The following is a 25266-nucleotide window of genomic DNA, read 5'->3' on the forward strand; positions in this document are numbered from 1 at the left end:
TGCCCCATGGCCCCCCGCCCCATGCCTTCCGGTCCAAGCATCCCGGTCCATGCCCCAAACCCCTACCCCATGCCCACCACCCTAAGCCCCTCACCCCCTGCCCCATGTCCCCCAACCAATGCCCCATGCCCCATGCCCTCGGGGTGCACGGGGACCAAGGCTGCCCCGACTGCAGGCGGGTGGCCGCCCCGGAGCACAGCCCATGATGGGGCTGCCCGCCCGGGTCCCCGCTGAGGGGCACAGAGGGGGCGCCCAGTCCTCGGCCCACAGCCCGTGGGGGTGACTGGGCCTCCAGGCCCATAAAGCGTGGATGGGATGTGAAGCCGGTTTATGGAAGCGGTGATGGCCCGGGCCGCTTTGATGGTGGCAGGCAGAGGCCGGGGCGCCCCGACCCCCCCGTAAAGGCCTGGGCCGCATAGAAGGGGTGGCGCGGCCTCGGGCTCCAGCCCCCCCACCCTCCTCCCCACCATGTCCTGCTCCTCCCGCCTCGGCTCCCGAGGCGGCCCCAGGACCTTGAGCTGTGCCGCGGCCTGCGGGTCCCGCTGCTGCATCACAGCCGCCCCCTCCGCGCTGGCTCCTGTGGCCGCAGCTTCAGCTACCGGGTCGGGGACCTCTGCGGGCCCAGCCCGCCCTGCATCACCACCGTGTCGGTCAACGAGAGCCTCCTGACGCCCCTCAACCTGGAGATCGACCCCAACGCGCAGTGCATCAAGCACGAGGAGAAGGAGCAGATCAAGTGCCTCAACAGCAGGTTCGCCGCCTTCATCGACAAGGTGGGTGTCCCTGGTCACCCTTCCCAGGCCCTCAGTTCCTGTGGGGTCAGGGGCAGGACAGGGAGGTCCCGGGGCAGCTCCCAGTCTGATGGACCAGACGGACACAGCTCAGGGCCCGGATGCACCAAAGATGTGACTATGGGGCACAAGCATTTGTGCTCATTTGTGTGTTGTGGGATGGTGTGGCTCGCACGTGCACCTCTGTCCAGGCAGGCAGGTCCCCGCACAGAGACGGGGACGGGCTCGGAACCCTCATGCCAGAGACACAGGGTGGTCCGTGCACATAGACGCAAAAACCAACAGAAGAATAGGAGGAGGACCCCAGGGACACCCTAAGGGTGGGTGTCCCCGATCCCACCCTTCCTCTGCCCCACCCATGCTCAGGACCGAGGCTGAGGAGGGAGTCAGGGGCAGGAGGGATGTGGCCCAGAGGAGCTCCTAGTCTGATGATGGAGGAGACAGACGCACGTCCAGGGCACAGACAGACACAGAGATGAGCACAGGGCAGCAGCTCCTGATCGGTGACACTATTATTATATACAACCTCGGTCCAGTCAGGCAGGGTCCCCACAGACAAGAGGGTTGTCCTCGCTCACGCTCTCGGTGAGCCTGGACGTCCGGGGAGAACCTTGGAAGTCCCCGGTCAGTCTCTAGAAATGGGGAAAGGAGGCTGATGGTGCTGCTCAGTGACCATTTGAGGTGGTACATGAAAGCATTAATAACATTGAAATGGCTGATGGGAAAACTGCTCTCTTACGTTTGTTTCAATCCTTAAGATTAAATCTAAAATTAGGTGCTGGTAGTCTTCGGTGTCCCTCTAATACTTGCTGTTCTTCCACTTTTAATAAAGAGAGCAACCAAAAAAAAAATAAAAATAAAAATAAAAAAAGAGAGCAACCCTCAGGTTCAGAGCTGCTGGGGACGACAGTTTCAGCTAGAATTTAATGTTGTGTGACTTGCTTTTCTGTATGCCTATGACCCCCGCCCCCTGCCCCCCACCCCATGCCCCCGCCCCATGCCCCTCGCCCCTGGTTCTTCAACTCTCAATATAAAGTTAGCCCTCGAACCCCACTTAAGTGTGAATGTGAAGCAAATCCACCTATAGATGAATCACGAGTAAAATAGTACAAGGGGATGGGAAATCCTGAAGTCAGCCTGCGAGGGCTTCACAGCGGAGAATCACTGCCCCTAGTCCAGCCCTTTGCACACAGAAGATAAAGGAGACAGGGGTATAGGGCAGGGGGTTTGCCCATGGACCCCTGAGAGCGGGTGGCAGAGCTGGACTCCAGGCCCAGGCGGTCCCTCTCAGCAGGCACTGCACCCTCAGTGTGCCGACGGTGACACCCGGGAAAGGCAGCCGGGGAGCCGAGCGTGGAAGATGTCCTGGCCCAGGAGCAGGCGGTGTGGGCTCCACGTCCAGTGTCTCCCCTGATCTGCTGTGTGACCCTGGGCAGTGGCTCCCCCGCTTGGCCCAGAGATCTCCACAGCAGAGCAGTGTGGGAGCTGGAGTGGCCTGGAAAGGCAGGATGGGGGGCTAAGGCAGGAAAGGCAGGATGGGGGGCTACGGCAGCCCAGAGACCCCCTGCCACATGAGCCCTGTCAGCCAGGACCACCTGCAGTGAGCGCATATAACATCAGCAGTCCCCGTTTCTGGACGTTTCTGGACGTTTCTGGACGTCCCGAGTAGGGAATCCCAGCCCCACTCCTCCTGGAAGGACGCCAGGCCTAAAAAGCAAAGCAATGTCTCAACTCCAGTTAAAATGAGCAGTGGGACTCTGGGGTGGGGCGGGGTGGCTGGTCCTGTGTGCTGGCGTCCTCTCTGGCCAGCAGACTGTGTGTGTCCTGGCCATTGCCCGTCGTCAGTGCAAATGACTTCCGGTCTTGCATGCTTCACTTCCCCGCAGCCTTTACCCTCCCCACTTTCCAGAACCTTCCTCCATTCACATCATCTGCCTGGCCCGCAGTTAAGCATCCAACCGACCTCGGCCTCCCGGCCTCCCCCGTACTTCCTCCTTGGGCCCAGCCGTGCTGCTTGCTGAGAGCCTGCCCTCTCTAACCTCCCCAGTTAGGTAGCCCTATCCCCTCCGCCTTCCATGCAAACAGGTGCTCAGCAACCTCGGGCTGGGCACAGGACAGAGATAAAAGGATCATAAGCCCTGCCCTGGGAGAGCTCTCAGTGGAGGCTTTCATCCTCCTCCATCCCTCCCGACCCTGCTCTGCGTTCCTTTCCTCCCTGAAGACTACCCCCCCCCAACCCAGCAGTAACACAGCCCCTCGGCCCCTCAGTTTCTCACAGTCTCTGGAGTTACAATCCAGAACAGAAGGCCAACCGGCGTGCACCGCACCCCCGTCCCAGCCCCGCCACCCCATCGGGAATGAGCAGCCCCTGAAACAGGAAGAGCGCTGGGTGACAGGTTGGCCTGAGTGCCCAGAAGCAAGGGACGGGCAGGCTCCCTTCTAGTCCAGCACGTGTTGATTCTGTGACCACCTCCAGGAGCTCCAGTTCCCGGAATGTGCTTGCCTGGGCCCTGGTTCTCCTTTCGTCCTCTTCAGACCCCACCCGATTAAAGCTCTAGCCACTGAAGCCTGTGCCCTTCATCTGCAGATACGAAGAGGAGGTGGCACTAAGGGTCACCGCTGTGAATGAATTTGTGAGTCCTGACAAAGGTAAGTGATTGTCCCCCAACCCAGAAAGCAGGGCAGAGGCAGGAGGGAGGGGTCCGTCATTCAGAGGCTGAGCGGCTGCCCCAGAATCGCACGAGCAACACCTCCCGATTTCCCTCCCCAGCCCTCCACGCCTCGGTACTCCCAGAGACGCCCCGGACATTCATCCCAGGACAAGCAGGGCACTCGAGGCCCCTGTCCGGGGTAACTCCCATCTGGCCCATGGGTTTCCCACCCCCTCTGCCCTGTGCCTGCTGGACAGTGGGTCCCCCCTAAATACCGTGAGTGCCAGAGCACACGGATGCTCCAGGAGGCCACATTCTCAGGCCACCAACAGCTGGGAGAGGCTGGCGTGAACAGTGCTGTCGTTCCTCACCCGATAGACTTGATTCACCACCGACGCCATCATGTGGACTCCCCCCAGGTCCTTCCCACCACCTGCATACGAGGAAGGCAGGGGTCACTGGGAGGAAACTGAGGCACAGAGAGTCAAGCGTCTTGGTCCTGAGTTGCCCTGGCTTGGAACGGGCAGAAATGATCCCTGAGACCTCTTCTTCTGACCACAGATCTAGATTGCTTTCCCTGAGATGCCAGGGCACAGAGGGCTGGGGCATCACTAGAACAGACCCATTTTACACAGAGCCTAAGTTTCAGCAAGGTGTGGATTCTGGAAGGATCATCCAGGTAGGTAGCAGAGGAAGTGCCTGGCAACCTCACGGTCCCCCGTCCTTACTCAAACCTACTCCTGCCCCCTTTCCCTGCACAAAGACTTTACCAATGCCAGGCACTGAGATGAGCAGCCAAGGAGAGTGTCCAGGGAGTGTACCTGGTGGGTGCCCTCCCGGGTGGGAAGAGCTTGAGCTGCCTTCCTTCCCAGTGACACACCCGTGCCACCCTCTCTGCTTTAGGATGTGGACTGCGCCTACCTCTGCAAGTCACACCTGGAGGCCAATGCCAAGGCCCTGACCAAGGAGATCGACTTCATGCGGCGCCTGTATGAGGAGGTGAGGGGCCGTGGTCCAGGCAGAGAACTGGCAGCCAGCCTGGAAGAGGGGGCCCTGGCCTGGGACTGGTTGGCCTGGGATCGGGCTGAGGCCTGCAGTCCATAGGGCTATAGTGGGAGCAGGGGCCGGAGACCAGGGAGGGTTGGGTCCACATGTGCTGGGAGAGGCTGGGGTGCAAACAAGATCTTCCATCCACCCCCCGCAGGAGATCCGCGTCCTCCACACCCACATCTCAGACACCTCGGTCATCGTCAAGATGGACAACAGCCGGGACCTGAACATGGACTGCGTCGTGGCCGAGATCAAGGCCCAGTACGACGACATCGTCAGCCGCAGCCGGGCTGAGGCCGAGTCCTGGTACCGCAGCAAGGTCGGGGCCCAGCCTCCCCCTGCCAGAGCCCCAGAAGGAGGGATGCTGAAAGGGCTTTGGGTTTTGTGCAGGTGGGATGGACGAGGGAAGGGCAGGCAGCCCTCGGGTTGGGGTGGCAGTTGTGCAAGGTGTGGGGCTCAGCGGGATGACCCGTCCTGAGCCTCAGGAGCCCCTGTGCCCCCCTCCCAGTGTGAGGAGATGAAGGCCACGGTGATCCGGCACGGGGAGACCCTGCGCCGCACCAAGGAGGAGATCAACGAGCTCAACCGCATGATCCAGAGGCTGACGGCCGAGGTCGAGAACGCCAAGTGCCAGGTAGGGCTCACGTTGAGCGTCCCCAGGGCCGCCCAGGCAGTGTGTGCCCCAGGGACCACCCCACTCACACCCCAGCCCATGTGCCTGGCTAGAGGCCCTGGTTGCGGCCCTTGAGGGGACCCGGCTGATAAAGGGGAGAGGCCTTTTCCTGGAGGGGGGGCGTGTAGGTGGGAGCGACCAGACACATGCAGGAAATGGAGAGAGAGACCCGGGACCATAGCACCCTGTTGTCTGCACCCCCAGAACACCAAGCTGGAGGCCGCCGTGACGCAGGCGGAGCAGCAGGGCGAGGCGGCCCTCACCGACGCCCGCTGCAAGCTGGCCGAGCTGGAGGCCGCCCTGCAGAAGGCCAAGCAGGACATGGCCTGCCTGGTCAAGGAGTACCAGGAGGTGATGAACTCCAAGCTGGGCCTGGACATCGAGATCGCCACGTACAGGCGGCTGCTGGAGGGCGAGGAGCACAGGTGAGGCCCACAGGTGTGGGAAGAGGCTCTTCAATCTCCCCTACCTTGTGCTTTGAGCTGCGTGCATATTTGCATATCATTTGCATCTGATTTGCATCAAGCTTCCGTGGAGGAGGGAATTTGCAAGCATCGCCCTCCCCATCTAGTTTTTGTCTCTTTGCTCTCTCCCTACAAGGTTGTGTGCGGGCATTGGTGCCGTAAAGGTCTGTAAGTAATCTGTGCTGTGGGTTCTGAAAGAAGGGCTTGGGGTTCCTGGCGGGCAAACGTTTTCTTAAAGGACCAAAATCGTAACTATTTCAGGCTTTATGAGCCATCCAGCCCCTGTCTCAACTACTCGGCTCTGTCACTGTCATGTGAAAGCCACAGCCACAAGCAACTCCTAAAGAGTACACGTGGCTTGGTTCCAATAAAATTTTATTTACAAATACAGGAGGCCAGCCCAGACCACACTGTGAAACCCTGAAAGGAAGGGGGTGCGGGGGGAGGTGGCTGTGACTGATTATAAGTTAAATAGCTATTTCTGCCTATAGGGAAGACCTGGAGTTTATCGAGGATGTTTGAGGCCAGAGTGCAGGAAGGGGTGCGGGGCAGGGCGGGGTGGGGATCTGGGGGGAAGGGAGGCGTAGAAGTGGAGGGAGGAGCCCTGAGCAAGAGAAGGGGGCGCTGGCCAGTAGGCAGGGGCCACAGGAGATGACCTGGCGGGGAGACTAAGCCCCGCTCCCCCGCTGCAGGCATCAGCAGCTCCCCGGGGGGAGTCGTCTGCGGGGCCTCTGCCTGTCGGGCTCCAGCCTGTGCACCGGGAACGTGGCGGTGAGCACGGGCCTGTGCGCCCTGCGGCCAGAGGTGCAGCAGCAGCTCCTTGATGCGGTTCGCGTAGCACCTCCGGCTTCGCAAGCACATGGCCCCCCAAGTCCGGGGCCCCTGCCTCCAGGCAGGCCCCCCGCGCCCGAAGCAGAAACGCTTGGAGAGCCGCCGGCCTGCCCGCCTGCAGCCTCATCTTCCCGCATGTGGGCTCCGCGCGCGGCCGGCCGGGCCCGGGGTCTCCCCACCTGGTCTCCCCGCCCTGGTGGCTCCTGAGAGCCAGCCCGTCCCGGGGCCCCTTGATGCCCACGGCGGGGGCGCGGGGGCGCGGGGGCCACGCTGTCCCACGGGCCTCACCTGCCTTCGGAGCCCGACCCCCTGGCAGTGGTGAGGCTGCAGCCCCACGGGGACGTCTTCGGTGACTGCCTCGGTGCCCTCTCCCTCGTGCTTCGTCTCCGCGTTGCCAATAAAGCTCACGCGTCATCCGCAGTGTAATCGGAAGGCCTCCCGCTGGCGCACACGCATGTGCACCCCCAGCCCCGTGTTCGGCCCTGGCAGGCCGCCCGGGAAGGTGTTCCCCGCCGAGGGGTCCCTCTGCGGCACCCTGCCCCTAGTGCCACAGCCCTACATCCTGAAGGCTGTGGGGGGGCGGGGGGCATGAGGGGGGCTGGAGGGAAGTCAGGAGGGCAACCCCGAGGAGATTTAGCCGGGAGGGGAAGGGCCTGGCTCTCCCAACTCCTTTGGTGGGGAACCTTCTCACCCGCGGCTGGTGGGACACCAGTGGCCTACATCTTCCACGCCTCCAATTCTACCTCCACCCCAATGCAGGAGAATCGGCCACAGGATCAAATACAGACTCCCCCCCCCCCCCCCGGAAACTGACGCTTTCTTGATCACTCCCCACCCACCCACCAGCACCACCATCACCCCCCGATCCCCGTTCCCAGGCACAGAGACCTCCCCACTATCCATCATGTGTGCTGCTGCCCACCAAGAACAGACATCCCCAACACAGATCACAAAAACACCCCCACACTTACACACACACCCCCATGTCAGACACCCTGACACACCGATGTTCTTATCAAGCAGGCGACACCCAGATGCCCCGCCCCCTGCCAGGGATCCAGAGCCGCAGCCCATGGACCTGGCACCGAGCCTCCCGCCATGGAGCTAGACCCTGGACCTCCTCACCCTACCCCCTCCCAAAGGCACACAGACCTCCTCCCGCTGCCATCACCACCCCCACGAGTCCCAGACCCAGAGAGCTCCCTCCAGGGCCCAGGGCCATGCGGACCCAACACCTGCAAGGACCAACTGGCCTGGGAGTTGGCTGGTGTGCCCTGAACCCAGGCCTATGGCAGCTGAACATCTGGGGCCTCCTCACACCAAGGAAGGTACCTGGCAGCACAGACACGGGTCGGGATTGTGCAAACAGCCCTCCCACTCCCTCAAACAAGAGAGGACTTTGGTGCCCCCTCCCTGGCAGAGCCAGACTTCCCTGGGTTTCAGGAGAGGGGTTGGACTCAGCCTCAGCTCTGGGAGGAGGCCAAGGCCTTATAGGACTGAGAGCCATGCCCCCGAAGTCACCACCACCACGCACCAACGGGCTTTCCCAGCCGCCTGCACAAAGGCCTTCTCAGTATTCAGAGCAGACCCTATATGCTCTGGAAGGCCCCTTCCTCCCCAACGCTCTCCACCAGCTTATGAAGCCAGGATTCCAGGTGCCAGGATGGGCCTCACCCAGGCTTCGGAAAGGCTGCTTTATTAGAAGCTCTTTTTTTTTTAGAAGCTCTTCTGACATCATTTTCAGACTGCCTGGAAGTCTTGGTGTCAGGGATGGGAGTCCTCATGTGACTGGGGGGCTGGAGGGGGGTGGGTAGGGGTACAGGTCTCCGCACACCGCGGCTCATTTCCGTATGCTCCTATGGGTGGCAGCTGAGGTCCTGATGGAATAGGACCTGAAGGCACCAGGTCCGCCGCCGCTGGAGAAGCTCAGGGCATTGCTGCCCATGGTCCCCCCGAAGCTCAGCCCGCTGCCGCCTCCGCCAGTGGAGTTCACCACAGCTGGGAGAAAAGGGAGGAGGGCTCCATCAGCACAAGGCCCACCCCCCAGGCCCATCCCTCACTCCAGCCCGCTCTCCCTCCCCACTGCCTCTCCTCCTCAGCACCCTCCGCAGGCCAGCCCAGAAGGAGCCGGGGCCAGCCACAGGGGCTGCACCACGGACGCCCCACGCCCCGCTCTGCCCTCTTGCACGGCTTCCCTGGGCCTTTGAGCCTGACAGGCTGGGAGCTCCAGGGCACCTGCTAAAAGCCCATAAGGGAAAGAAGAAGCTCCTGGGCCGGACAAGGCCAGGCCCTCGGGCCAGCGTGCAAGACCCAGCCTGGCTAGACAGCACAGGAGAAGGGCCACAGCCAAGGACTTACAGATGTTCACGGCTCCCACGCCATCTCCGGCCAACCTGGGGGCAGAGGAGAGACCTGTGAGAGCAGCTCTTTCCTCAGAGCTGGAGGAGGCAGTCCTGGGCCCCCTCCATCCGGGAGCCACGCAGGGCTGATATTCCTTCCCCTGCCCCACACATCAGTCCTCAGCCTCGTTGCAAAATAAGGGGTGGGGGGTGGGGAGGTTCACTTAGGCCCTCCTGGTACTGGCCACGTGAGCTCGGGCCATGTCCCAAAGCCTCCATTTCCTCACCTATAAACTGAGCCTAACTTAGTCCCGGCCTCACAGGGTCGGTGGTGAGGGCTGGATCACATAATGGACCTGGAGCCCGGGCGCACGGGAGTTGATGAGGGGCAGCGGGGATGACTTCTGAAGACAGCTGCCCCCCTCAACGCGGGCTGGAGCTTGCGGATGCCTGGCAATCCGGCCCCTGGCGTGAGGTGTGGCGTGGGGCCACCATTCGCTATGGAGTGAAATAATTCGCGAATTGCTGCTTTCGGGAACGCAGCTACGGCGGGGACTGCGGAGACCGCAGGAGGCAGATGCGGCCACTCTCAGGCCCTGCTGGAAATGGAAAAGCCGCGGGACAGTTGGGCGTGTTTGTTTTATGACTCACGGCCCCATTGTCACTGCGCCCTTGGCCTTGAGGTTGAGTTTACTCTGCAGTGGGGAGGGGGGACCTCACTTTGATAGAGGGATGAGGGGAGCCCAGCTGACGTCATCAGCCCCAAGTTCAGGAAGAGGACAGAGCAAAGGACAAGGGCAAGAAGCGGATGTGCCAAGAGGCGTCCAAGCCCCTTCCTTGTTCAACTGGCCCCTGCAAGCGCTGGGAGTCGCTGGCGGTTGCAGGCCCCTGGGAGGAAGGGGATGAGGCCCCACTATAAGAGTCCCCAGCTCTGGTTCTAGCAGGAAAAGAGGTCCCGGGTTTGCATTCCCAAGAAAGCATGGCCCCTGCACCCATGCTGGCAGAGGGTGCAGAGAGAGGCAGCACGGCCGGGACAGGTGGGCTCTCGGGCCGCCCTGTGCCCCAGATCAGTGGCTCTCTCTTCCCAGAGGCCTCTGCCGTTCAATTCCTCTTCCCACAAAGCCCAGGTGCCAACCCCGGCAAGAGATGGGTCAACTGCCGTGGCAGAGACCCTTCCGCCTCCCCTTCCCCACCCCATTTCCTGCAGCCGTGACTCTTCTCTGCCTCCTTCCTGGAGTCAGGCACTCTGCCCTAGCATTCCCCAGTGCCCCAGCTCCTTCCTGTCCACTCCAGCAGAAGCAGCCTGCCTCCCCCGCCCCTCAGGAAAAAATGCTCCCAAAAGAAAAAGTTCTGTGTAAATTTAGCATTTCATAAATGGTCTCTATTATGAGTGCTTCCTAGGTGCTTCCTTTACAAATGTTTGGTGCCCCCCGGCCCACGTGCAAGCTCCCCGAGGGCAGGAGCCTATGTTACACCTTATCTATCTCCATGCTGGGTTCCAACAAGCCAAGCCCTGATGGGGCCTACTTCCAAGCCTTGGCCGTGCTGTTCCCTCTCACCCTCTCCAAACCTTAACCTTCGCCGAGGGCACAACTCTGCAGCCTCGCAGATTGAATGAATCAATCAACCATCAGGGTGAGAATGAAAGCCCAACTCCACGGACAGAGGGTCCATGTCTAACCCTGATCCAGCCCAGCCTGCTCTCTGGCAGCGGGTATGCATAGATCTCTGGGATCTCCCACATTCAGTCAACACCAGGCGACTTGGCCCTCAGTGATGCAGCGAGAAGCAGCCTGGCATCATGAAAGACCCCTGGGCCAGGAATCAGCAGAGCTTGACTGCACGCTGGGCCTGTCCCCTCCATTCATTAAACTGAACCACAGCTTCCCCTCTGTAAACTAAGCAACAACACTGAGCCTGCTTCCCTGAATGTATTGTGAGGGTCTAACAAGATGACCTGGGCCACACTTGTGAAGGGGCTGACACCATTTCAGCTTTCCCATTGAGCTTTATACCATGTGGTCTTTCCAACTAGAAGGTCATCTCATCAAGAGCAAAGAAGCATCAGCTTTACCCTCCCTACACTTCCCACCCCACCCCCACCCCCCCCCGCCCCGGTGCCTTGCAGAAGAGGGCACAGGAAATGTCTGTAGATGGATGAATGTCAAGTCCCAGGCCCCACCAAGCCCCAGAAGGATTCCCCGTCCTGGCTTCTGTGTCCTCACCGGCTCTCCTCGCCCTCCAGCAGCTTGCGGTACGTGGCGATCTCGATGTCCAGGGCCAGCTTGACGTTCATGAGCTCCTGGTACTCGCGCAGCTGCCGGGCCATGTCCTGCTTGGCTCGCTGCAGGGCGGCCTCCAGCTCCTCCTGCTTGGCATGTGCGTCCTTGAGGGCCAGCTCTCCACGTTCTTCGGCCTCAGCAATGGCAGCCTCCAACTTGGCGCGCTGTGGGCAGTAGGGGATGGCTGTGAGCTAGGGGACAGGCCTTACCAGTCACTGCCTTTCTGCCGCCCCATCCTGCAGTGAGCGCCCGTGCAACTTGCTCATGGAGGCTTCACTGGCATCAGTCTACTCCCCCAGCACCAGGGAATCACAAGAGTCAAAAACATGGGCTCTGGGGGCACCCGGGTGGCTCAGCGGTTGAGCGTCTGCCTTCAGCTCAGGCCATGATCCCGGGATCCTGGAATCGAGTCTCGCATCGGGCTCCCTGCATAGAGCCTGCTTTTCCCTCTGCCTGGGTCTCTGCCTCTCTCTCTGTGTGTATCTCATGAATAAATAAATAAAATATTTTAAAAAGGGGGGGGGCTCTGATATCCAATGCTTAGGCTCCAATTCTGGCTCTTCCACTTATTAGCCACGTGATCTTGGACACATCCACCTTTCTGGGCCACAGTCTCCTCTCCTCTAAAACAGCAATAATCACAGAGTCTCCCTCATAGGGATGCTGCGGGGATTAGATGAGGTGATATGGAAGTCCCTGGCACACAGTAAGTGCTTAATAAATACTATTATAATCATTATTAATCATTTTTTTTGGTCAAGCACCAACCTGTTCTGTTTCTAGGAATTCTGTTTTTTGTTTTTTTTTTTAGATTCCACCTATAAGGGAGAGCATACAATATTTGAATATTTGTCTTTCTCTGTGTGACATATTTCACTCAGCATAATGCCCTCAAGGTTTGCATTGTCACAAATGGCAGGATTTCTTCTTTTTTTTTTTTTAAGATTTTATTTATTTATTCACGAGAGACAGAGAGAGAGAGAGAGAAAGAGACACAGGCAGAGGGAGAAGCAGGTTCCATGCGGGGAACCCCATGAGGGACTCGACCTCAGGTCCGCAGGATCACGCCCTGGGCTGAAGGCGGCGCTAAACCGCTGAGCCACCCGGGCTGCCCGGATTTCTTTTTGATGGCTGAGTAATAGCCTATTCTGTGGCTGAATAATATTTTCCTTACTAATTCACCCACTGATGGACACTTGGTGTCCGTGTCGTGGCTATTGTAAACAATGCTGCAATGAACACGGAGCTGCAGAGATCTCTTTGATAGAGGAATTGTATTTCCTTCACATATATACCCCGAAATTTAATTGTTGGATTCTACGGTGGTTCTATTTTTAACGTTTTGAGGACCCTCCACACGGCTCTCCACAGGGGCTGCGCCAGTTTGCATCCCCACCAAAAGTACACAGGGTTCCCTTCCCTCCACATCCTCGCCAGCACTCGTTATCGCCTGTTGTGATCACCGTAATCAATAAATGCTGTCACGATTTACGAATGCCCGGCCCCTCCGTCCCCAGCCGGAGGAGAGCCAAAGCCATGGGATCCTAGTTGAGTCCCTAAATTTTGGGCAGCCGACAGGAATAAAAACCATCTTCAAAACAGGCGCAGAACCAGGAGACTCGGAGCAGAGAGACACCGCTTGGAACCCCCAGACTCCAAATGTGTGACCAGCAGCCCCCCACCCCCGGTTTGGGCCGGGTTGGTCCCAGCAGCAGCTGCCGCTTCCTGCCCAGCGTGAACATTCCTTCTGTTGTTGGCTCATCCCCACACCCCCAGCCGGGGAACCTATCTGTCCTGGGCCCCTTCCTGTTAGGCTCTCAGAGCTGCCACTCCCGCCCTACTCCCCCTTCCCTCTCACCAGCCACTCTCTGTCCTCGGACCCTCCCCTGTGCCCAGTGCACCCCGCTTCTCTGCCAGCCCTCCTTGTCCCTCCGGGAGGCCCTCTGGTGCCCTCTGCCCCCTGCCCAGCTGGCAGTGCCCTCCCCTATCACACTGGTAGCCCCCTGACATTGCCTCATCCCATTGCCTCTGGGCCCCTGCATGGTGGGAGACCCCCCAAGTCCAGGGCCTGGCTCTGCCCCGATGTACAAGAGGAGAACCACATGCGGCAAAAGCTGCAGGGTTTGGCAAACCACCACTCCTTACTCTGTGCCCCCCCTCCCGGCCCGGAAGCTGCCTTGCTGCACCGGTGATTCATAGCCCTGCATCTGGGCCAGGAGGCAGCCTCCATCCTCATGTACAGTGGCCAGCAGGGCTCCAAGGGAGGGACATTTCTGGGGAAATCACCCCCACATCCCTCCCCACCCCCCTGCTCATCTGGAGATTAGCTCCCAGAAGCTGCAGCACTGGTTACCTCCCCTCCCTCCCCGCTGCAGACAGCTGCTCAGGCTTAGCTGCCCTGTCCACCCCTGGGGATGCCTTGGTGGGGCCTGGGGGACCCTCATCAACACCTGTCCCCCTGCCGGCTACACAGCTACACATGGGAGGCCTGTGCCCCACCACGTGCCGGGTGCTGAGGAGGAGCACTCAAGGCATCATTCACATTTCAGGAGAGGTGGGGGACAGCCAACAACTTAGTTAATAAACCAGAAAACTTCCACTAGGGACAGATGCTTTGGGAAACTTCAGACACCCTGCTGACAGAGTGGCTGGTGGTTGAGGAAGTCAATTCTGGAAAGGGGACTTGCATCCAAATCCCAGGATGACAAAGGGGCAGCCACGTGCTGAGCTAGGAGAACCACATTCCAGGTGGCAGGAACACGGAGTGCAAAGGCCCTGAAGCGTGAACTGGCCTGGCAAATCCAAGAGACCGGAAGCAGCCTAGTGTGGCCGGGGCACAGTGAAGGGCAGTGGTGGGAAGGGAGAGACGGGGCCTTGCGAGCCCTAGTAAGGGTTCCTGCCGGCCTCCGTCCCCCTAATCCACACGGACTGCGAGCTCCCAGGTACAGCACAATGCACCCAGAGCGAGGTGCAAGGAGAGTGCCCAGTACGAGTCTGGGAACGAACGGGGGTGCTTCTCGGGCAGGCCAGGCTGAGGCTCCCTCCCCAGGCTGCAGCCCAGCTCGGACTCCTCCCCTCCCTTTGGCCGGACCACGACCGGGCCAAGAACAGTCCGTCCTGGAGATCTCCCAAGTGGGCCCCCAAGACAGGCCGCACCAGCCCCGGCCTGGGACAGCCTCCTCTCCTCATTCTCAGATGGCTGCTCCACGTGCCCCCGGAAACAGGGAGCAGCAGGGAGGAGGGCTTGTTCCCACCTGGTTCTTGATGTTGTCGATCTCAGCCTGCAGCCTCTGGATGGCACGGTTCATCTCTGCGATCTCGTTCCGGGTGTTACGGAGGTCGTCCCCGTGCTTCCCAGCCTGGGCCTGGAGGGTCTCAAACTGGAGGGCCACATAGAGAAGTATGGCAGGGGGGCGGGGGTCAATGATTACAGGGGCCTCATCCCAGGAAGACCCCGGGTTCTGCATGACGAGCCCTCCTCGCTTATCTTCCCAGGAAGCGACAGTGTGACTCCCAGAGATCTTCACCCACTGCCAGCAGGCCAGACTCGTGGGCAGTGGGGTGGACTGGGGATTTGCTTTCCTCCCCAGTCAGGACAGGGAGGGCAAGGATGGCTCCCAGGGCCCCATCCCTATTGATCCTGGGGCCCTGCCTGTCCCCACCATGTCCCAAGTGCTGCAGAATCACCAGAAGTCTGAGATCCTCACCTGTTAAACAAACCCCCGTTAAAAAAAAGCACACTTGTGAAAAGCATCAGCGCCACCCATTTCACAGACGGGAAGAACGAGCTGCGGAGAATGGAAGGCACTGCCCACGGATCCAATCACATGGCAAGTCTGAGCCCAGGCCTCCTTGCTGGCATAGCTGTGTCTCACCCGTGTGCCGTGGATGACTCCCTATCTCTGCAGCGACCTCCCTCTGCTGCTTTTAAACCCTGCCTCAGCCCCCCCCTCTCCAAACGCTGGCTTACCGCAGCACATTCCCTCAGCATCCTCCCAGCCAGCCGCCCTGCCTCCGTATGGCACACACAATGATTACCCCTCCCTGGCCCGGAGACCCGGGACCCGGGATCAAGTCCCCACCCACCCTTGCATCTATGAGCTATGTAGAGTTCGGCAAATTATTTATCCCCTCTGTGCTTTAGGAGCCTCCACCCCGCCCCCGCACCAGGCTGGGATCCCCACCCAGGGAGGGACAGGGCCTTCACATCCCCTCTTCCCCGGGTACTGCAGAGTACCACGGGCTTGACCCCTGGTGTCCGCCAGAACAGTGGGACCCAAGCCCCAAAGGCTTAAGACAGGATGAGGACCCCGCCCAGAAGAAAAGATGCCCCCTCATGCCCCGCACCTTGCTCTGGTACATGGTCTCAGTCTCGGCCCGGCTGCGGTTGGCGATCTCCTCGTACTGGGCCTTGACCTCGGCGATGATGCTGTCCAGGTCCAGGGAGCGGCTGTTGTCCATGGACAGCACCACGGACGTGTCCGAGATCTGGGACTGCAGCTCCGCCAACTCCTGCAGGGACCAGACCTCCAGGGGTCAGGTCTTGGGGTGTGACCCGTTCCCATTCCCATTCCCACACCCAACCCGGGACCCCCTTCACACCAGGGGAAGGGAAAGGGAGAAGAGGTCAGAGCGGGCGTGAGGCCCCACGTGGCGAGGGGGCACAGACCCAGCACCTGCCAAACAGTCTGCCCGCCCCTGGCAGCCCAGAGGGCCCATTAGCAACTTCTCAGAAAAAGAACCTGGTGGGATCGCAGCAGATAAGGAGTGACAGACTGTGGAGGACCGTGATGGCCCCTTCTGTGAGCTCTGCTGGGTCGGGGTAGCTCGGGCGGTGAAGCAGATCACTAGGGGGCGGGTCGCATACAACATCCCGCCCTAGAATAGACCGCTGCAGCCTTTAAGACTGATGATAGGGCTGTATTTATATCCACGGTACGCGGAAAAAAATGTGATCTTATTTTTATTTTTTTTTCTTTATTTATTTATGATAGTCACAGAGAGAGAGAGAGAGGCAGAGACACAGGCAGAGGGAGAAGCAGGCTCCATGCAGGGAGCCCGACGTGGGATTCGATCCCGGGTCTCCAGGATCGCGCCCTGGGCCAAAGGCAGGCGCCAAACCACTGCGCCACCCAGGGATCCCCTTATTTTTATTAAAATATATATTATTATAGCCCTGCGTGTGTAGGCAGTCGGTATCTACAAGAGGTAGATGCCAAGGTGATAAGAGCATATATAAGTGGCCTGTTTTCAATTTTACGCTCTACTCTGGATTTTTGACAGCGAGCATGTGTCCGTCTTACAAAGACAGGAAAATAGTTAAATATATATGTATGGGGACGTACGCACACACGTATATACGTACATACGCATACGTATATGTAACACGCAACAGACGTATGAAGACCCGCACAGAGATTAGAACGTGATTAGAGATCAGAGAGCGAACCTCAAGGGGCCTGCCCCGGAAACTAATACGTGTGGAAAGTCACTGAGGGGCTGCCGGAGGCTGGACGTTCAGACGAAAGCCAGAGTAAAGGGGCGAGAACTGGTCTGTAAGCAGCCTCTGTGCAATGGTGCCCGGACCAGCCCTGCCAGTGACTGGCCACCCCAACTTGCGCCGAAGGCCAGAGAGTCACACCGACAGGAGTGGAGAGGGTTTTAAGTCCCCCAGAGAAAAAAGAGCTGAAAGGCCCAGGTAGGGCAAGAGGGAGAGAACGAGACCACGGGGGCAGCCACACATCCGGTCCCGCTGGGTACAGGCGCACGGGTACTCCAGTCTCCCCTGACTCGGGCCCCCTGCCCACCCCACCCAGCCCACCTCCGAACTCTGCCACAGCCCGGGATTCCCAGACATCCTCCTGGTTCCTTTCGACCCCTCCCAACACCCCCCTAACAAATGGTCACCTGGTGCCTCCGTAGGGCCAGTCCTGGCTGGCCCCACCCTGCTCTGCTACCCGCAGCTCCTCCCAAACTCCTTGCCCACCACGGATTCCTGAGTCCAGAAAGGACAAAGAGCAGGATGACTGCCTGCGCACACCCAGGCTGGCCCTGAACAGGGGGTAAACCAGATGGCCCCTCTGTTAGGACTTGGAAGACGTGCCACGGCTCCCACACCCAAGGTCCTCACCGTCTCATATAAGGTCTTGAAGAAGTTGATCTCATCGTTCAGGGCCTCCACCTTCGCCTCTAACTCCACCTTGCTCATGTAGGCGGCATCGACATCCTGGGGTGGTGGCACCGAGAAGGGGTAGAGACATCGTGGCCTTTAGCATCCCATTTAGCAGGGATGGGAGCCAGTCGGCACCGTCCAACCCACAGGGTCAAACACCAGGGCCCTACCAAGTCACAGGCCACCTCTCCAGGCCGCTGACCCGGCCACAGCAGGAAGCTTCCTCTCCTGGACCCTCCCAGGCTACGCGGTGGACATCATTTCCACGCATCCCCAGTGGCCACAGGTGCCTTCCCCGCGCTGGCAGCCCCAAACCTAGCGCTTTACCGGTCCCTAGAGGCTTTGGCGGTTTGGACACAGCCCTGGCTCTACCACCTACGATCTCAGGGACCTGGGACAAATCACTTCACCTCCGTGGGCCTCAACATCTGATGAAATAGGAGAGGAGCGGAAAATTATTCAGACTCCAGGAGAAGGCCCCCAGAGATGGAAGGTCTCCAGCCTAAATGTTTAACATGCAGCTTAGCGACCACGACGCAGGTGGGACACAGGGAACAGCGCAGGCCCGGGGACGCCGGGGCCCCTGGTAGCCATACGTCCCTGTGCTCAAACTCCTGCGGAAAGGGCTCGACCTCATGCATCCCTGAAGCTCCTCAATCTCTAAGGGCGCAGCACTCCGGGCAGGTCGCCTTCGCGTGGATGAGCCTGGAACACTGAGCTGCTCGGGGAGGGCACTGAATCCGAATCCTAAATCAAAGCCCCCAAAGATACTCCTGAGGCCTTTCGACCTCAGCTCGCACGTCTCCAGGAACAGGGAGGTCGCTCTGCCGTGGGCGGCCCGTCCCACTCATTCAGCACGCATTTCGGCACCGGCTCCGAGGTGCTCCAACCCTTGTCTGTCATGAAACGCTCCGACTGTGACAGAGCACTTCCGTATTTGGGCCTGAGATCTCCCTCTCTAACCTCTACCTTTTGGTCTTGATGCTAACGCCTCCAGGCCAAAAGCAAGTCTCGTGACTCACCAGACGTGCACACGGACACATGCGCACCCGTACCCGGGACGGCTGTACGAGGAGGGCCTGGCTTCCAGATCTCCCCTTTCCTAAGCCCCTCACCTCCTCCTTGTAACCTCCAGACCAGACCTGGGCCACACATCCCTACCGGCTGCTCAGGTGCGAGGGCCGATGTGGTTTTGGACAATGCCCCCCTGCCGGCTTGTCCGCCCCCCTCACCTTCTTGAGCACCACGAACTCATTCTCAGCGGCTGTGCGACGGTTAATCTCATCCTCGTACCTGCAAGTAGGGGGAGGGTGCATGGTGTGTGTGCAGCTCTGCCTCCATCCCCCCTCCTATCCCGGCGTCCCTCCTACCCAGGCGTGAGAACCTGCCCCACATGGGCTTCACTCTTCCTTAATGACCTGCAGAAATGGGTATCAGCTAGAAAACCAAATGTCCCTGATTGTCCCTTGCGGCTATTCCTTTTTTTTTTTTTTTAAGATTTTATTTATTTATTCATGAGAGACACAGAGAGGTAGAGACACAGGCAAAGGGAGAAGCAGGCTCCAGGCGGGGGGAGCCCAGGACCCCGGGATCACATCCTGGGCCGAAGGCAGAGGTTCAGCCACAGAGCCACCCAAGCGTCCCGCCTTGTGGCTATTCCTAAGGCTGGGAGTCATGGCAGGAGATGAAAGGTGGGAGGGCAAGGAACATATATGAATTCAAGGACAAAAACTGCATCTACCCGGAACAAGAAAACAAATAATAATAGCCAAGCTTAGAGACCGCTTCAAATGGGGCCTGCACTGTCACATGCCTTCTGCAAATCAGCTCATCTAATCTGCACAATGATCCTATAACGTGGTACCATGATTAGCAGGAAAGGAACGGCGGCACCGAGGGGCAGATAATCTGTCTGGGCACTAAGCTACGAAGTGACAAAACCCAGACTTTGACCCTGGCAGTCGGACCCCAGGCCCAGGCCTTAACCACTACCTCATCCCACCTTCTGACGCTGAAGAAGGAGCTTGAAGCAGAGGAACCTTGTAGAATCAGTTGGGGCCAGAAGAACCAGGCCCCAACTAGGTGGTCTGGCCCCATCTCTACTCCCACAGGCCCCCCTCCCCATCCCTTTTTCTCCCGAGGAGCTGGCCCCACCCATAGGAGGACACTGGCAATGCAGGGCACAGAGCAAGGGGACACTTGGGCCTGACCCAGTATTTATTTATTTGGGAACTTTTTTTAAAAAGTGTCAGAAACAGGGACTCAGTAGTGCCCAAGGCCTGCAGGAGGGCAGCAGGGCAATGATGGCAGGGAGCAAGGAGCTCCTGCAGGCAGAGCACCCCCCCACCACCATCTCCCAGGAGCCCAGACTCACAAGGGCCTGCTCCCTCAGGTCCTATAGAATAGGGAAGGGACGCCTGGGGGGCTCAGTGGTTGAGCATCTGCCTTTGGCTCTCCACCTCTCTTTGTGTCCCTCATGAATAAATAAAATCTTTAAAAAATAATAATAGGGAAATATCCTGAAGGCCATCTGTCCGTCCCTGCCTTGGTGGCGTGCCGCTGGGCCCAGGGGTGCCCACGCAGGAGCTCACCGGGCAGCTGCACCCCAGGCTCCTCCAGGGGCCCCTTCCAGGCTCCCTCAGCCCCAACCCAGAGCCCAGGCTGGCTCTGCAGGAAAGCGCTCTACGGCAGGCTGGGGGCCGGAGTGGGGGGTAGGACATGAGCACACCTGCGTGAGCACACACATGCACGCACAAACGGCAACAGAGGCTCACCGGTTGCTGGGGCCTGCTCCGTCCTGCACCTGTCGGCTCCCACCTGCTGTGGGATTACTCGGGATTACTCCTGTTGACTGTTGCTCTGGGGAAGTCAGGGAGTGGGAGCTCCCCACAGAGGCCTTTTTGTTTGTTCTCCCTCCAGTTAGAGCCAGTGTCCGGCTGAGTCACGCACCCCCAGGGCAGAGCACAGAACTCACTGCTACTCCCGGGACTACAGACTACCGGCAAGTGTGCTGGGGTGCGCCCAGCCCGAGCCTCAGGCGTTGGTTTCTATTCATTGGGAAGAGAGAGCTCAGTGGGCCCCTCAGAGGCCCGTCCTTGACACCCCAGTACCCCCACCCCGGGCCCTTCACTCCCTGCCTTGCCTCACAGCCTCCTCTCTGCTTCCTGCCCTGACCAGAGCCGCCCCTCAGCCTCTGCAGCCCTATAGAGCCCACCTTGACCCCTCTCTCTCCTTGCTCCTTGCTCTCCCAAGTCGGCTCCGTGTCTCCTCCTGGGAGTCAGGGGGCCCAGTATTCAGGCTCTCCCAGGGGCCTGCCCCCTGACCCCCCCCCCCAGGACCCTGAATCTCTCCAGTCTCTAACCCCTCACCCGAACAGAGCGGCTGTTCTAGACTACTCTGTGAGGGTCACGCAAGTTCTGAAGCACACCTGTCATAGGACACCTTTTGCCCTACCCTGTCCTGGGACCCGGGTCAGGCGCCCTAAGGGAACCATGCAGGTTGGGGGGGGGGAGCAGGGACATTTCCCTGGGAGTAGGTCAGGTGGCAAGACTTGGAAGCTGCCCCCAGGGACAAAGAAGATGAAAGGAGAGACAGGGAATGTGTGGGTCAAGGCCTTCCCTTCAGGGGTCACTGTACCCCTCTGACCCCTAGACCTGGATGGGAGACCCTGCAGGGGATCGGCTGACGAGGGGCGCACTGTTCCGGGGCGTGGAGCCCCTCCGCCTCCCCGGTCATGTTAGGGTCAGTACTTGTTCTTGAAGTCCTCCAGGACGTCCTGCATGTTCCGCAGCTCCACCTCCAGGCGGCCTCCATCCGTCTGTAGCCCCTCAAGGTGCCTCCGCAGGCCAGCGATGTGGGCCTCGAAGATGCTGGGGAGGCAGCTGCTCCGGGCCGACCTCTGCTCCTGCAGCAGGGCCCACTTGGTCTCCAGCAGCTTGTTCTGCTGCTCCAGGAAGCGCACCTGGGATGGACACAGAGGCGGGAACTCATGAGGGACAGAAGGTGCCACCCCACACTGGAGCGGGGAGCATCTCTGGCCGCCCAGCACAGCCCAGGCGCTCGCTGGCTGTTCCCACCGGGGTCCCCAGCCCTTGTCCCCTCACCCCCTCTAGAAAGCCCACTGTGCATCAGCCTTTCCTCCAGGACCCTCTGTCTTAAAGCATCTTGGAGTGTGACCCAGAGGTCAGGCCTGCCCGGGTCACCAATGTTCCCCATCACATTACAGACGGTCCTCCCCACCTCCCTCCCTGCAGGGCTGCCCCGCCCTGTCTGTCCTGGGCCTCCTCTGTCTCTCTGTCCTCTCTCCGCTGCCCCCTGCCCCCAAGGTCTCAGGACAGGGTGCTAAAATAAGCACCTATTACGTGGGTGCCCAGAAGGCCTCTTGGCTGCGCCCAGAATGACTGGAAGTGGGAAGTAATCCTCCTCAGAACTAGCGACGCGGAGCACCAGGACCTGGGGGCTGCGGACAGCGAGGCAGAGCAGCTCAGGACCCGGGCCTGCGGAGGCGGAGGCGAGCTGACCAAGGAGAAGGCCGGCGCTGGGCAGGCCGAGAGCTACACCAAGGCAGCAGAGGGGGGGTCGGGCCTCACACCGCCCCCCTCCAGGAAAGACGTCCTGCCAGATGGACGCAGCTGGGCTAGCCCTTAGTTCCTGGTCCAGCCCTACCTTCCCCCTTCTCCACCTACCTGTCCTTCCCAACCCCCGCTCCCACTCTCCGCACGCCCTCTCCCGCCCCTGTGGGACCCACACAGCCAGGAAAAGCCCCTCCCAAATGGCCCTTCCCCAGGTGAGGGGGGGGGGCCTCAGTGCTCCTTCCCTGGGCAGCACGGGCTATCTCCAAGGGCACCTCCCACCGCCAAAGGGAGGCCGGCGGACCAGGTGGGTTGGTGGGCAGGTGTCACAGGGAGTCTCCCTCCCTCCCTGCAGCCCTTTATTTTAGGCATAAGCAGTGGAAGGAGAGAGGATCTTTGGAGCCGGGAGCGGCGTGTCTCGCCCCTACCCCACCTCCCACCCAGCGCAGCCCCCTCTTAGGGAAACTCCTGGCCTGGATGGTCGCAGGAAGCCCAGGGACCCCCAGACACAGGCAGCCGGGGCGGCCGGACAGGCTGCTGGGAGGACAACGCAGGGTGCTGGGGGCAGCTCCGGGGAGGAGGCTGGGAGGCCCAACAGTCAGGGTTCAGGACGAGGAAGTTCCCCGATCCGGGGAGACAGAGCCGCTGCCCAGGCCTCAGGGCAGGTGGGCAGGTGGGCAGGTGGGCAGGTGGCCCGGAGCGCGCGGCGGGGAGGGGGGGCCGGCGCGGGGCTCACCTTGTCGATGAAGGAGGCGAACCTGTTGTTGAGGGTCTTGATCTGCTCGCGCTCCTCCCGGCGCACCTGCTGGATGGCGGGGTCGATGTCCACCCGCAGCGGGGCCAGCAGGCTCTGGTTGACCGTGACCTCGCGGATGCCCGCGCCCGCGGGGCCCCCGGAGGCCGAGCGCACGGCCACGCGCGGCCGCGACGCGCCCAGGCCCAAGAGGCTGCGGCTGCCGAAGCCCCCGGGGCGCGCCGAGCTCAGGCGCACCTGCAACCCGCGCCCCGGGAAGGCGGCGGAGCGCGAGCTGAACACCTGGGAGCCCAGGTGGATGGACATGCTGGCTGCGCGGGGCGGGGGCCCAGCCGCACACCTGGGCCGCGCTTTTAGCCGCCCGCGGCGCGGGCGGGGCGGGACCAGGTAGGGGCGGGACCAGGTAGGGGCGGGGCTGCCGCTGGCCACCCTGCCCCACGGGCAGGCCCCGCTCTCCAAGCCCAAGGGTCCCCAGGGGGGAGGAGGGCTGCAGGCCCCCCAGCAGCGAGCCCTGGGAGCCGATCCAAAACAGGTTCAGTCTAGGAGGGCTTCCTGGAGGAGGCTCGGAACGAGTCCTGAAGCCGGAGCACGGAGATCAAGCTCAAAGACTTGGTGGAGGGAGAAACGGGAAAAGTTCTAGTCCAGGAGTCAGCCTCCAGCCGCTTTCCCCAAGGCATCCCAGAAAGGCATTCCCGGACAGCCTCCTTCCCCCAAGCCCAGGTCCTCCTCCAGAGATCAGCTCTTGAGTAATCTGACCCCTCAGCCCCCCACCGTGGCCTGGCCCAGCTGGTTTCCCTGGCCACTGCACTCACTCCCATATAGAAAGTAGGCCAAGCAGGGCGCGACCCCTCTTCTGGGCCCTCTCCTTTTCACTCCCGGAGGCATCTGAAGTGCAGGGGCCGCGTGGGAAGGCTTGCACGCCCCCCTACCCCAACGCACATTCCTTTCCACTTATTTTATTTGTCCCTGTGGAGGCAGGCGACACCTGCGTGTAGTTGGGACGCTCTGTGGAAGTCTGCACGCTTCTGTGTGTTCACACCTGCAGGCCACTGGGCTCCTCTGTGTGTCGGTGAACGTTCTTGTACAGGGGGGACCCGAATGCAGAGCGTGGCGGGATGTCTGTGGATGCACAGCTGCACACTCCTGGATGCAGGTCCGCGAGCCTGCTTGTATGTGCGCTCAAACACTCCCCCCATCTTCCACTGCTGCCATATTCCCGTTTTTTTTTTTTAAGATTTTATTTTTTTATTCATGAGAGACACAGAGACGGAGGCAGAGACACAGGAGACACATGAGAGACACAGAGGGAGAAGCAGGCTCCCTGCAGGAAGCCCAATGCAGGACTCGATCCCCGGACCCCAGAATCATGGCCTGAGCCAAAAGCAGATGCTCAACCGCTGAGCCACCCGGGGCGCCCCCACTTTCCTGTTTTAAGGCCCCCAGCTCTCATTGTGTCGCCCACCGAACAAGTCCCAGCAGCTTTAAACCCACCCAAGATGGGGAGAAACATGGGCTGGAACAGGGAACACTGGCCAGAGACAGCTCCCGAGGCTTCACTTCCCAGTGGCCTCCAGCCCCCCTTGCCACAGCCTGGGCCTCCACATGGCCCTGGCCCCGTCCTCACCCAGACCCCATTTGGGGAGAGGGGCCACCTAAGGAACCCCAGGAAAAGACACTTGACAGGACTGCTGCCACCTTGAGTCTATCTCCACCCCCCAGTGAGCTGGCCGGCTTGTCACCTCCCACCAAGCCCTCAGGGACATCCTGGGTGGCCAAGGGTGGGGATGGAATGTCCTTCCTGGTTTTTATTTCAGTTAGATAAGAAGGCCTCCAGGGAGCTAACCGAGCAGCGGCCCCTGCTCAGGGACCGCAGGGGAGGCCCACCGCCCTGTCCTGCCTCCCCTCCACACTGGTGTTGGCACCGCTCAGGCCCGAGGCAGAGGGATGCCCCAGGAGACCTTCAGTGGTCTCTGCTGGACGGCGTGTGTGTGTGCGTGTGTGTGTGTGAGAGAGAGAGAGAGAGAGAGAGAGAGAGAGATATTTTACCTGGAATTCTCAGCTGTAGTTTGAAGAGCACACAGATTCCCTGGCCGTGTGATATTTGCAGTCATGGGGATCCCACCCCCCGGACCGCCCCACACACAAGCAGGTTAAAGAGACCAACTGTTGAATATCCACACTCACACACATACCACATCTCTCCCACACGCGCGCACACACCTGCTCACACTCAACCACGTCCCTCTCTCTCTCTCACACACACACACATGCGTGTGCACGCACAGACTCCAACTTCCTTGCCCCTCAGGGCTCATCCTCAACTCCTGCTCCTACCACCTCCCATGCCAGCCCCCCCACCTCTCGAACCCCACAACCCCACCCATGTTCTGCAGCTGGCCCCTCCGGCCCCTCCCATCTGCAGCCCCACAGGGTCCGCCCCCCCAGCCCTCCCACCTCTCCCCTAGAGCGGGCCTGAGAGATCTTTGGCAGAACACGGCGGGTGACCTGCCTTGTGACCCTGGGCCAATCACTGGCCCTCCCTGGGAATGGTTTCTTCACCAGAGAAGCAATCCCTGGTTTCCATGGCGAGAGGGACACGGGAGGACATTGCAGAGAAGACAAGGTCCCGAGGCTCGCCAGGCCCCAGCCTCCCCTGGAGTGGCATTCCCCGGTCCAGAGCCTGCCCCG

At 60.4% G+C, this 25266-nt stretch overlaps 1 protein-coding gene and 1 pseudogene across 1 annotated transcript; one reads left to right on the forward strand and one right to left on the reverse strand.

The window, feature by feature from the left end:
• The first annotated feature begins 468 nt into the window (after positions 1 to 468).
• LOC112921254 (keratin, type II cuticular 87-like) lies at positions 469 to 6462 on the forward strand (annotated as a pseudogene).
• A 1647-nt stretch (positions 6463 to 8109) lies between these two features.
• KRT7 (keratin 7) lies at positions 8110 to 22968 on the reverse strand. The gene is made up of 9 exons (XM_026000381.2): positions 22561 to 22968; positions 21003 to 21214; positions 18486 to 18546; positions 17212 to 17307; positions 15429 to 15593; positions 14336 to 14461; positions 11025 to 11245; positions 8819 to 8853; positions 8110 to 8458 (listed from the first exon to the last, which is right to left on the reverse strand). The coding sequence occupies exons 1-9, from the start codon at positions 22882 to 22884 to the stop codon at positions 8301 to 8303; spliced, it is 1398 nt and encodes a 465-aa protein (XP_025856166.2). The 5' UTR covers positions 22885 to 22968; the 3' UTR covers positions 8110 to 8300.
• Between the last annotated feature and the right edge of the window lie 2298 nt (positions 22969 to 25266).

Source organism: Vulpes vulpes, chromosome 8, assembly GCF_048418805.1.
Source record: "Vulpes vulpes isolate BD-2025 chromosome 8, VulVul3, whole genome shotgun sequence".
NCBI lineage: Eukaryota > Metazoa > Chordata > Mammalia > Carnivora > Canidae > Vulpes > Vulpes vulpes.